Raw genomic sequence first — 13,202 nt, forward strand, 5'->3', positions numbered from 1 at the left:
TTTCAACAACATCTTAGAGCTTATATTCATACAGATGAATATATCTAAGCCCAGTGACAGAAAAACCAAGCATAGAGAAGCAGAGAAAAATCCATACTCACACATACTACTTCTAGTTTCAACTTAAGACTTCTTTGTATTTTTTTCTTTAAGAGGAAAGTACTGAACTTTCATAGCTCATGCCCCCAGACAGCGCTTGAGCATACTGGGTTGTTTAAATAAAAAATCTCCTTGCCACTCAGAGTGCTTCCTTTAAATCACAGCCAGACTGCTGAAATTAGTTTGGGAATGTTAACTCCTAGAAACTCCTTTTGATCAGAAAAGACAGACAGTGAGTGATGGCCATATGTTTTCCTCCAATTTATTTGCACAAGAGGCTGTTTGTGTTCCTTGCTATTATGCTAATCATTCCTTTTAATTTGATTTATTATTGTTGCTATTATGGCTTAGTACTATATCTGCAAAGTTCCTTTAGTAGGAACCCAATTTTATCTGCTATGACAAAATTGATTGTATAAAAACTTCAAATATTTGCCTTGCTAATACAAAACAGATTTCAGAGAAATTCCTAGAAATCTGATTCCCTTTAAAAAAAAAAGCCACTTTATTTGAACTAATGATTTGAAGTTAGAGTTGTTAAAGTCCAGGATTTTGGCAGTATCTGTGGCCATATTCCAGGGTGAACTAGCTTTCAAAAAGAAGCTTGTTTTAACAAAGTTTGTTGTGTTTTAGCATAGAATAAGTGTTTATACTACATACAAGAGAACTGTTGAACTTCTGTACTAACATGGAGGTCCACACTTCCTTGACTTGTGGTGTGTATAAACTGTCTCCTTAACAGAACGGATTAAAAATGTGTTGTAAATATTTTTGCAATTCAAAGTCATAACATGGATATCGCTAAGCTGTATTAGTGATTATGTCCAGTTCTGCAGTACTGTCTGTCACATGCATCAAACCTTATTGTAAGCCATACCAGCAGGGAGCAGAATTGGGAAGCCCTAAGATAAAAAAAATCCTTACTGAGACTCAACAATACAGGTTGTATGTACAACAGAGCAAATGTCTCTAATATGAAAACTACCACCAGACATCATTCTAAATGGAAAAATGTTTAACTGTTTTCTTGAAACTATTTGCTTTCTGTTGTGTGTTGGGATACTGAAAAATACCTTCAGCTTCCTTGACATCTGTTTAGAGCTGCATATTCTGAAACTTTCATTGTAACTTTGATCTCTTCCCATTTATCTCTATTTTTAGTACATTGAAGTATCCTGTGGAAATGAGAGTGGTCATTTTTCAATATAACCATGGTTTCTTTTGTATAGTGTTTTTTTTTTCCTGTCCATGAAACTCTAGCTTACTGTGAGGGGCAAACAATGGTATCTAGAACTTTCCCGCCCCTCCATCTCATTCAGGCTATTAGGAAAACCAAACAACTGCTTAATATCCCCTTGCCTCCTTTTCCCAACCCCAGTTTTTTCCTCATGGTTGCTTTAAACTAGGTTTCCATTAGAATTCAGTTTTGATAAATACTCTGAAAAGGTTTTTAAATTGGGAATCTGTTTAACTCCTTTTTGAGTTCCTGAAGAAGGGAAATTTAGTTTAGCAATATAGACTTTTTCCAGAATTCTAATTTAGAAAGGAGAAGCTGTATCTTTTTCTGGTGCATTGTGTGGTATATTTTTGGTGCTCTGCGGTCAGAGTCCTCAGCAGCGTTGCACCTTTGTTCAGGGAAGAATTTTAATCTTTCTCTTGGTGCATATTCCTTTTGCAGTGTGAACTCTGGAGTATCTCAAATCCTGGATTGTACAACTTTAAACATAAATAGTATTAGACCTACTGAATTGATTTCCCCCTTCCCAGACTTGATTTATTTGTGGATCTCATTGAGACTTCAAGATCAAACCAATTCTGAAGGTTACATACTGTGATTTAACTTACTTTATGATGGGGGAGAAACACAACTGACTGGAATCTCATATAGCCTTACATAATTTATTGTACTTGACAAATTTTGATTTTCAAGAGACTATATTTTAAGGGTTTACCATTAAGGCTGAGCTTGTAGACTTAACTCTAGTTGACTTTTCAACCCTTATTTTGCATTAAACACTAGAGTTTTTTTGAGTGGGATTTCTCCCATTAAAAAGGAAATTAGACAATTGCCAGTGAACTGGTAAATTCCTTGATCTGAAACTGAATGAGCTGGATCCCAGCTGCCTCAATGAGCAGTTTATTACGGAGCCAACTTCTTCATAGCACCCCAGTATTCTGAACCATTATAGCTTTGGAGTAGCCATTAAGGAGATAGTAAAGTTTGTTTGTGCACTTGTATACTCATAAAGTTATGTAGTCAGATAAAGTATTTTAGGTTTAGATTTTTAAGTGTCTTGACAGTTTCAATAATGCATTGGCTGCAAACATCAGATTTCTAAAAACAGATTTGTTAAAAGCACAACACCAAAACGTTGAACTTGTATTAGATCTAAATATTTTATGACCTGATAGACTTTCTCCACCCGTCAGTTGCTGAGAATTGAGTTCTGTTGACCCAACCAGAAGTGCTAGCTCCTTTGCCTCTGTAGTTACAGATAAATATTCTAATAATTTCATTATCTCAAAAATAGTAAATTTTAACTTAAATTCTGTTCAAAATGAGAAAAAAAACACTATTTTCCAAGTAAAGAACCAAATTTATATTGGCGGGATAAATGTTCTCAACTTCCGGGAGGGTATTAAGAGCATAGAACAACTAAAACAAATTAGTGTGCTTTTGAACAGATTTCCCTGTTTATATTCATGTAAAATAGTGGAGCGGGGTTTGGAGGGGAAGGGGAGAGAAATACGTATGTTTAAATCCATTTGCAAAGGAGCGCTAGGGACCTGATATATAAAATGTGTTTATCTAACAGGGTTACCCAGTATACCCCTTACCAACCTGAGGTTTCCCAGGGTAGATTGGAGAGCCTGTTAAATTACCAGACTATGGTGTGTGACATCACAGGAATGGATGTGGCCAATGCGTCTTTACTGGATGAGGGGACTGCTGCAGCAGAGGCTATGCAACTATGTCACAGGTAACACATGCAAATGGATGGCTAATTTAGACTCAAGAAAGAATTATGAAGTGTTTTGCTTTAGTTGCTTATGTGGGACTGAATGATTCAGTGGACTAAAAATGACACTGTACCTCACAGTGAATCAGTCTTCTGCAGTGCTAGTCTGGTATTTTCCACAAACACAAAATTAACTGTATACAATACTTATTACTTTGCATTTATGAATTAGATTTCTCAGAACATTCTCGGTGTGAAATACATGTTTTTATTATAATACGTATGTGGGTGAGAGAAGCAACTGTTCTGTTCTTGAGTTTTAGTTTGTTCCCTGATCCACTTAACCCTTTTTCCCTTCTTTTAAAACAGGCACAACAAGAGGAGAAAGTTCTATGTTGATGTCCGATGCCACCCTCAAACGATAGCAGTAGTCCAAACTAGAGCAAAGTAATTCTAATCTCCATCTTGCGTAATAAGTAGCACAAGCAGGCACATGAAATATTTTACCATCACACCTCTTATTCTATACTGACCAAATATTGAATATTACCAGTACAACACTGATTATGTTGATAAATAGGTGTGCTTTGGGAAATGTAAGAGAACCTGCAGTAGCTAGTTTGGGGACTGACTTTGGCTATACTGCAAGTACTTCATGTTACTGAGGATTTCCCCTAGGATAATTCAGGCAAACCTTGTAACACATCTTTCATCCATATCCAGTTCAGCCACTTCAGCCACTGAACTGGATCTGATTAGATCCATTTCCCATAACTGGTACCTAAAGTTCTACCTTGTTTAGCTGCAGCTAAACATCTTGCTGTTTCAATATTGCATTAGTCTATGTAAAGCAAATACAGTAATTTTGTATCATGCAATCTTGTTTGTAATTAATCTTCCAAATAAACAGACGTGAACTAATTCACAATTTTTAAAATGCAACTAAACCTATAGAAACAAGAACATATTTCTCCTGTCTGCATTGTTAACAAACCTGTGCGCATCTGAGCATTGAACTCCAGATGAACATTCTCATACCTAGCAAATGATGCATTACTTTGAAGGAAATCAGTAAGGTTTAGTGAAACCAACTCTTAATAAATTCATAGTTACATACAAAAATCCTATATTAAGAGAATGTAAATAGAGGTTGCAAAGCCAAGCCCTCCAAAGTTAGGAAATGCAAAATATAAGTTAATTCTGCTCCCTTCTGCATATGCAATATGATGATCTTTACTTTCATGATCACATGCTATTTTTGTGGCACAATAACTTTCACCACCATAGATGCTCACACTTCCTTAACTGTATAGCAGTTCATGAAGGAAGCATGTTCAATCAGCTATACTTTAAGAAAAATATTCCCTAAATCAGTGAAGAAGTCAAATCTGTTAAATGTTATCCCCAAGTATGAAATGGCTTCAATAACTTTTGCGTTCCATCTCTTGCTTTGCAGTTACAGTTGTGTTGTCATTGAGCTGAAATTGCCCCATGAGATGGATTTCAGTGGTAAAGATGTCAGTGGAGTGCTATTTCAGTACCCAGATACCGAGGGGAAGGTGGAAGACTTCACTGAACTAGTTGAAAGAGCCCACCAAAATGGGGTAAGATTAAGTACTATCACTGTTGTCCGGGGGAAGGAGGGGGGACCACACGGGACTAGATCTGACGTTTAACTCAGCTATAACTGTAGGCATTGTAATTTTCTTTATAGATGATGTACAGAGCAAAGACTACTTTTAGGCTTCAGTTTCACATGAATGCTATGAAACAGTCTGAAGTAGAATCTTGATTCCCCAAATTGATACTAACAACTCTATGCTCTTACGTTTTCAGACTCTTGTCTGCTGTGCTACTGACCTCTTGGCTCTGTGTATTTTGAGGCCTCCAGGAGAGTTTGGGGTGGATGTTGCTCTGGGTAGCTCCCAGAGGTTTGGGGTACCACTCTATTATGGGGGACCACATGCTGCCTTCTTTGCTGTCAAAGAAAACCTGGTGAGAATGATGCCTGGGAGAATGGTTGGAGTTACAAGGTAAAGTTGGGACATTTCTTTAATTTCTCATCTGGAAATGTCTGATATGGCCCTCCAAATCATAGTATCTAAGCACCTCGTAATCTTTAATAAACGTATCCTCACAACAGCTCTTTCAGGTAGAGAAAATACAATTATCTTCATTTTATATATGGTGAGCTGTGTCACAGCTCAAGTGACATGTTCAAGGTCACACTTCCTGGATCCCAATAGGTCTCACAGCTCTACAGCAGAACTAAACCTGGGTCCCCTAGTCCAGTGTCCTAACTATTCCACTATCCTTCTCATAAATTAGGAGAATGAAGCATGGTTGAAATAGTGTATTCCATCACTATAACTGTCAGTTAAAAATTTTACATATTGGAACAAAAACCCTACACATGCTTCTGAAACAATATAACTTCTGAAATTAATAGGTTTTGTACTTACCACTAGCATGTTATGAACATTTTTTTTCTTTCTTACATTGCTTCTCACATTTATCCCAAAGAACAATATGCTTGGTGTGACTGTGCACTCGCTTCTCGTGAGCGCCTCCTATTGGGCCGTGTGCAATCCTGCACTCCTTCCTTTTCCTGCATCCCGTCACCCTCATCAGGCAGGTCTTCAGTGGCTCAGCCCTTTGGCCAAGTCTCTCACAAACACATGAAGGAACTCCTTCCAGGGTAACAAAGGTCCAACAAGGACTATTGCTCTTCCCATGTTGGTGTCTGCAGTCCTGTCTCTGGGCTAGCTTTAAGTCCATCCCTGCCCTGTTATAGAGCAGTGCCCCACAGCTTCATCACTGGAGACTTTGTTCTCAGAGGTTTTCACTGACCCAGCTGTCCAGCCGGGTCACCTCTCACATTCAGTCCCCTCCCAGGGGAGTAACAAAAGTTCAACAAATGGTTGGCCCTTTCTAGCATCTTCAGCCCCATCCTTGAGCCCTTTAAATTCTAGCCCCTTTCTTGGGCTTCTAAACAACACTTGTCCCCTCTTTGGGGATTTGGCCACTCTGCCAATGCCAGGGAGGGGGTAACCTGGACCCACCCACTAATCTGGATCCTGACTCAGGGACCCTACAAATAGCAGCCACATGCTGCTTTGTTTAATAATTGATACTGCTATTCCCTAGGCCACTTTCCACATAGCCCCTTCCACTTCACCCTTACCTCAGGGCTGAAATTCTTCCTCACAGAATGGCAGTGTCACCAGAACCCGTCTTCTGGTTCACTCTTGAACTCCATCAAGGAGCATACCATGCAGCTTTGGTCACTGCCGCTCAATGATCTGCTCGGGCCCTGCAGCTCTTTTTAACTGAGCGTGCTGGGCTTTGATTGGCTGCTTCCTTGCAGACTTTCTAGGCAGGCCAGGAGGACAGACCTTTACTGCTCCCTTTTCTGGGGTGGGTTGTAGGACTGCAGAGCCTCCAGCAGGGGGTCTCAAAGGGCCTAGTACATCCTGTCACATTTGGCATTAGGCTTCAGAATCAGGAATCAAGCTTGTGGCATATCCTAGCATGCTTATTTCAAACTATGATCAGTTTAAAGAGTTGTGTATCTCAGGGGGAAAGAATGTTCATTTTATTTACTAACGTTATGTGCTATTATAGTACTTTAGGGCATGCCTTACATTTTAAGTGCGTTCTCATCTCACACAGTGTCACCAGAACATTTTGGGAGAAAAAAGTTAAAATGTAAAGCTATGGTCAGAACTACAATATTTCCCAAAGGCAATTTATGCTATGACCTTCAAATTGTTTTTTGTTGTGTTTGCTGGAGGCCTTTAAATTGATGAAGGAACTAAGCTGTATAGTTGGAAACCCTAGGACACTGCTGGATTCAGTTGTCTTTATCTTGGACACCATACACAGCAGCTGAGCAAATATTGTTTATGAATAGTTTAGTTTACCAAGTGCCCTGAAGTCTTAGAAATGTCTGTTCTGAAACATTTCATTTTCTACAAGATTGTTGCTCTCAAATTTTCCTCTCTGGTTCTGAAAGTCTTTAAATTTTAGAAATTCTTTAAGAAATTAACTGAGCTGCACAGATTGATGGATTTGTATGAACACTTAACATCGTCTTGTGCTAGTATCAATGGATTACTCAACTAATATTACACGTATTAAACAATACTTTTTTAAGGTAGCAGGTATTACATATGCAGAGGGTCCTTCTTTCTTGCAGTATCTGAACTCTGCCCCTGGGAGTGTTCAATTTACAATCTGTGGAAAATTTTTGTAGCCCTTGATAAACACCAGTGCTTTCATAAAACTACAAAAACAGTAAAATGGTGTGGTGGGTGGTTTTTTTTTTTGTTAAATACAGTTCAGGATTGTAAAGGCAGGGGCACTTGACAGATGTGATTTGGATAAATATAGATGTTTTGGATCTTTCAGAACCTTCTACTGAGTATTGCTCAAAAAAGTCTCCCAATCCAGGGTATCTGTCATTTGAGGGATAGTGAGAAGGAAGTGGACAGGTCTGGTTCCCTTTAGTGTTATCTTAAGAGCGTGTGTGTGTGTTTTCTGAACATGAACATCTGTTCAGGGATAGGCTAAGGTTTGGGTCACTTTTTACTTTACTCAGAATGGTTATCTGTCAAAGTTCTTCATCCTAAAAGAATTCCACCAGTTACCTTCAACTTAGCAAACTAAGCATAGCAGTTCAGTTAATGCAGAGCCTGTATCAACATAAACTAACAAAAGAAATACTTTCTTTTATGGTCCAGAGATGCAAATGGAAAGGAAGTATATCGGCTTGCATTGCAAACTCGAGAGCAGCATATTAGAAGGGACAAGGCGACCAGCAACATCTGTACAGCACAGGTGACCTCTATGTCAAAAATCTCTGTGTGTGTGTGTGTGTGTGTGTGTGTGTGTGTGTGTGTGTGAATTTTCAATCTTGTGAAACTTGGAATTTTTGCTTGGGAAAAAGGATCATCTGAATGACCTTTTTTCATTCAAAAAGTTAGTCTTGCAGCCACTTGTCAGAAGTGCCCAGGAATAAATTAATAACTTTTTGCATGAGATTTTGAGAATTTCTTTGGTACTTTTTGCAGCTGTGATTATGACAAACATCTTTATAATTAGATGTATTCAAAAAACTTTTGGTCCCTGTGCAGCCTGTATTCATCCTCTTAATGTGTTTTGCCACAATTTCTCTTTGTAGATTAATACTAGATATTGAGAGTTTTAAATCTTTAGCACTCATGAGAGATGTTGTGGTAGAAAGCAGTTAATTCTCTTGAGCACAGACCTTAAACAGTTATTCTGTTGAAAGTTATATTTAGGGTTTTGTGAGATTCAAACCAGAAACTCAAGCATTCTGCCCAGGATACAGAGACTATTGAAAGATGTGTGATGTATAAGGGGATATTTAATTTTATCTACCATCTAGTGGTCTGAGATGGTTCTGCCTCCAGATCAACTACAGTGGTGAGGTTGACATTAGAATGAGGGCCTCAATGAGCACATGAGAAACAATCCACTGTGTGTTCTCTGATTAGTAATATAATAAACTTTATTAACGAAACAAACCATCACAAATACTGTAATGTAGCAAAGGAGACAGAGCCAATACAGAATGTCCAGCACTTGCATTACTCACCTCATACCTTATGAGGAACCCCGAAATAGGTGATGTGATCCACATATTGGAATACACGTACCTGATGACCATGTATCCCACTTTCCACAGGGTGAGTATCATCTTTTAAAAGGAGTTACACTAATGCCCACATTCCCTATGCATATATAGTAATGGTTTTAGCCTCTTTTCCTTATATGAACTTCCACACAGGGCCGTCCCTAGCCATTTGGGTGCCCTACGCAGCCCCACCCCAGGGTGTGGGTGGCAGGAGCTGTGGGGAGCACTTTTGGGAGCCCCACAGGCTCAGAGTGGCCTTGGGGATTAGCAGGAGGCCGGGAGCAGCCCGCTCTGCTTCCCTCGCCCCGGCCCCAGACGTATTGCTTGGGGGCAGCAGCAGGAAGCAGAACAGCCCAGCCCCAGCCAGCTCCGCTCCACCAGCTCCCAGCCACAGCACTCCACTTCCTGCCGCCGGTGAATCCGGGGTGGGGGCTGGGGAACATTTCCCTAACCACCCCCAGCGACACGGCTGGGGCAAGGGAAGCAGAGCGGGCTGGGGCCACGTTGCTCCACTTCCCACCACTGGCGAGTGTGGGTGGCATCCTTCCCCCAACCTCCTCTTGCAGTGGGCGCAGCCCGCGGGTGGGCTAGCCAGGAGATATTCGCGGCAGCACCAGCCCTACAGCACATAGCTGCCTAGGGCACCATGAAATTTGGGGCAATTTGGTGCCCCAAATTTCATGGTGCCCTACGCAGCTGCGTATGCCTAAGGACAGCCCTGCTTCCACACTTCAATAATTTTGGGGTCCCTAATTTTGATAAGTCAGTTTGCCATTTACGTTAGACTCATAAGCATTTGTCAGTTAGTTGCCCTGGTATATCTGTGGTTCGTGCACATATTCAGTTAAGCTCAGCATCTTTTGAACTTTTCCCTAAAATTCCAAAAGTATGTTCTTGTGGTCCCATACTATGCTTTTTCCCAGCATGCAACACTTTTGTTTTCAGGCATACTTATCTTGTGACTTATTCCTTATTCCCAAACATTCATGTCAAGCTAGGTCTTGGTTATACTAACCTACTTGTCATACAGGCCAAAGGCCTTATAGGCCTATGCATTACAGCCTTCTAATACCTATGCCTTTATGTATATATTAGAGAGACAAGGTGGATGAGGTAATTTTTTTTTTTTTTATTGGACCCACATCTGTTGGAGAGAGACAAGCTCAAAAGTTTCTCTCCAACAGAAGTTGGTCCAATAAAAGATATTACCTCACACACCTTATCTCTCTCTGATGTGCTGGCACTGACATGGCTATAACAACACTATTTACCTGCACTGAGTGTACGCCACCGGGATCATTATAATAATATTTAGTGTTTTGTATATAAAGGTATTAACTAAGCCCAACAGTACCACTATGATGTACATATGCAAGTATTATCATTTTGGTTTTAGATTGGGGAACAGAGGTTTGACTTGCTAGCCTTTAATAAAGCCAAGACTCAAATCCTGGTCTCCCAACTACCAATATTGTGCTTTAGTAACTATACCATGTTGTGTCTCAAATAGAAATCTACAGGGAGTTTTAGCAATATCTGCAGAACTTTTATACATATAGCTGGCTACAAAGATTAAGCTTACAGTTCACAGGTGTGTTGTTGTTTTTTTTTTTTAGTCACTGAACCACTTAAACACCAAAGGATCTTGAATTCATGAACAATGTTACTATTTAAAATTTTTGTAAATGCATAATTTAGCAAGAAAAAGATATGTAGCTTTCCTATCTCTTAACTTTTGTAGATTACCTAGAACTAAGTGTTTACCTTTTATTGATAGTTTTTTTTTTTTTTTTTAATATTGTGGTTATATAGTTGACTTGGGACACTAAAGAAGCTGGTTATACTAAACTGCCACCAATCAACCTTATGTGATTGTTCCTAAACTATGTTTGGACATTTTAGGCTCTTCTGGCTAACATGGCTGCCATGTATGGAGTCTATCATGGTTCGAATGGATTAAAGCACATTGCAAGAAGGGTGCACAATGCCACTCTAATCTTAGCTGAAGGTGAGTATTTAGCAATTATAAAGGGGGTAGATCTTACATTTTCACACCTCTTAAACACTGACCTTCCATTTTTTTGCCCATTGATGGTTTTAAAAGTAGCAGAAGAAATCCAAAATTTCTGCATCGAGTGTACGCCACTAGGGTCAGTATAATAATATTTAATGTTTTGTATATAAAGGTATTAACTAAGCCCAGCAGTACCACTATGATGTACATATGCAAGTATTATCATTTTGGTTTTAGATTGGGAAACTGAGGAACAGAGGTTTGACTTGCTAGCCATTAATAGAGCCAAAACTCAAATCCTGGTCTCCCAACTACCAATATTGTGCTTTAGTAACTATACCATGCTGTCTCTCAAATAGAGATCTACAGAGAGTTTTGGCAATATCTGCTGAACTTCTTCAAAATCTGTAGAACTGTTTGAAAGGCTTATGCTTTACTACTATTACCTGCCCATTCTATTAATCTATACTGGATGAGAAGACTCAGAGGTCACTAAAATATAGTTTAAATTTACAGATTAAATAGATTAGATTAGCCAAAGTGAAGGCTGTTCAATTTAATCAAATTTATGTAGAACACCACACTGCTATAAACACTGAAATCCCCAAATGTATTGGCTGACTGCATTCTGAACATGACTTGTACTCTGATTATTAAGAACAGGAAACTTCTTGATTGTTCAAATGAAAAAGATATTGAAGTATTTGAATCTCATTCAAAAATCTGCAGTTCTGTTTCTGTAGGATGTCTGTCTGCATTTAGGAGATAACTGCAGCACAGCTGGCTGGCTATATTGGCCGTATATGTCTGGTGCAACTATTGCTATTGATGTAGGCATTTAGGAGGTCATAACTGACCCTTCTGTAACTGGTGTTGGCAGAAGATTTCAACTCGTAATAAGAGCAATGCACCCTATGAATTGACCACAGTTGTCAAATTGCCCCTGATGGCCCAGCTATCTCTATAATGCTGGAGGGCTCAGCTCTCTCTCTCTCTCTCTCCCAACAAGGTTCTGCTTGACTGGCCTTGCTCTTTGTAGACACTTGCGATCTCAGAAAGTGAATGCTAACTCCTCCTATTAGCAATCAATAGGTTGTAAATCGTTTCTGCTGCTCTTGTATATGGGACAGCTTCACCTGTGCTGGACCAGTAGGAGTACTAGGGTAGGCTGCCCATTAACGTTCTTACCGCCATGTGGTCTAGAGCTGTTCTGATGAAATTTAGATAATCCTGTGGTAAAAATGATGACCACTAGTGCTGCTAATACACAAAGAGCTGTGCTGGTGCTAGAGCAAGAATGTAAAATTCTCTGTACTTGCAGCCCGTTCCTACTCTTAAGACTTGTGCGATCACAGGGAAGGTCTAAGCTTTTGGAATTCTCCTGTTCCAAGCCAAACTCCAGGAATACTTGCATCTTTATATTTGTGTAAAGATTTGTCTGCATTTTTTTTTAATATATTGACAGTGGGGGAGAAAATACAAAGATCTATCTCTGTTATATTGAATTTAATAATGTCTTATTCAGCACAGTTCTCTTGGCATCTATGTACATTATAAAGAAAGCTCAGACATAAAATATTACATGCAGAATTGCACTTTGGTAGAAATACTGCTAGATTTTACTGTCCCATGCATTCAGTGTAATGCCTCTTGTTAAAATAGTACTTACATAAGAGGCAGATGCGGAGGGTGGGGAGAAGGAACCAATGAAGCATGGAATAGATGGAATTAACTTATTTCCTTTAGGTCTTAAGCGAGCAGGTCACACATTGCAGCATGACCTGTTCTTTGATACCTTGAAGATCCATTGTGGATGTGCAGTCAAGGAGGTCTTTGACAGGGCAGGTCAGCGGCAGATAAACTTTCGGATTTATAGTGATGGCACAGTAAGTCACAGAACCTTTCACAAATCTTACAGCATGGTTTTCGTGCATTGAGAGTTTATGGTCATTAAGTAGTATGGTGGCTATGAAGAAAGGAAAAAGCCTTTTTTTTTTAAAGAAGTCTTTCTAGCAAGCTCAGATATGTTACTCCACAATTTTTTCCGTAAAATACTTCAAAACGGGATATAAAAACATGGACTTGCTTGGCAGCATATGGAATATTAATGAATTTTTCCAAAATTGCTGTCTTTTGCTTTGTCTTTCTAATGCTGTTTTTTTCCCAGCAGTGGTGGGAACTTGCTATACTCATTGAGGACTTCATGGAGAGACCCTTAAAACTTGTACTATATAAATAAGTTCCAAACTTCAGCTGTTTTTGTTGTCGCCATATTTAAAGATAACTATAAACAGAAGTTGATTGCAAATCATTCAACTTGCTCAGTAGGAACATAGAGCCTAATGAAGCCATGTCCCCTTTGCGACATGTAAAATACATAAGAACTATATAGCCATACGAGAATTAAATATGTAATCCAACTATTTTTAAATTCAGGATAGCAATCTCAAACCCTGAAACCGTAAAGTGA

General features: G+C 39.2%; 1 protein-coding gene and 1 long non-coding RNA gene across 2 annotated transcripts in view; one reads left to right on the forward strand and one right to left on the reverse strand.

Moving 5' to 3' along the window:
• The window catches only part of GLDC (glycine decarboxylase), a 58,156-nt gene that overhangs the window by 18,344 nt on the left and 26,610 nt on the right, over positions 1 to 13,202 (forward strand). Inside the window, exons 4-10 of the mRNA XM_039545344.1 lie at positions 2,916 to 3,080; positions 3,429 to 3,506; positions 4,516 to 4,663; positions 4,896 to 5,092; positions 7,802 to 7,898; positions 10,621 to 10,726; positions 12,479 to 12,618. Of these exons, the coding sequence (XP_039401278.1) occupies positions 2,916 to 3,080; positions 3,429 to 3,506; positions 4,516 to 4,663; positions 4,896 to 5,092; positions 7,802 to 7,898; positions 10,621 to 10,726; positions 12,479 to 12,618 (931 nt within the window). The remainder of the gene's footprint in view (positions 1 to 2,915; positions 3,081 to 3,428; positions 3,507 to 4,515; positions 4,664 to 4,895; positions 5,093 to 7,801; positions 7,899 to 10,620; positions 10,727 to 12,478; positions 12,619 to 13,202) is intronic.
• Positions 12,617 to 13,202, reverse strand: part of LOC120408429 — a 37,465-nt gene continuing 36,879 nt past the window's right edge. The window contains exon 4 of the long non-coding RNA XR_005600682.1: positions 12,617 to 12,698. This is a non-coding gene — a long non-coding RNA (uncharacterized LOC120408429). The remainder of the gene's footprint in view (positions 12,699 to 13,202) is intronic.

Source organism: Mauremys reevesii, linkage group 6 (assembly GCF_016161935.1).
Source record: "Mauremys reevesii isolate NIE-2019 linkage group 6, ASM1616193v1, whole genome shotgun sequence".
Taxonomy (NCBI): Eukaryota; Metazoa; Chordata; order Testudines; family Geoemydidae; genus Mauremys; species Mauremys reevesii.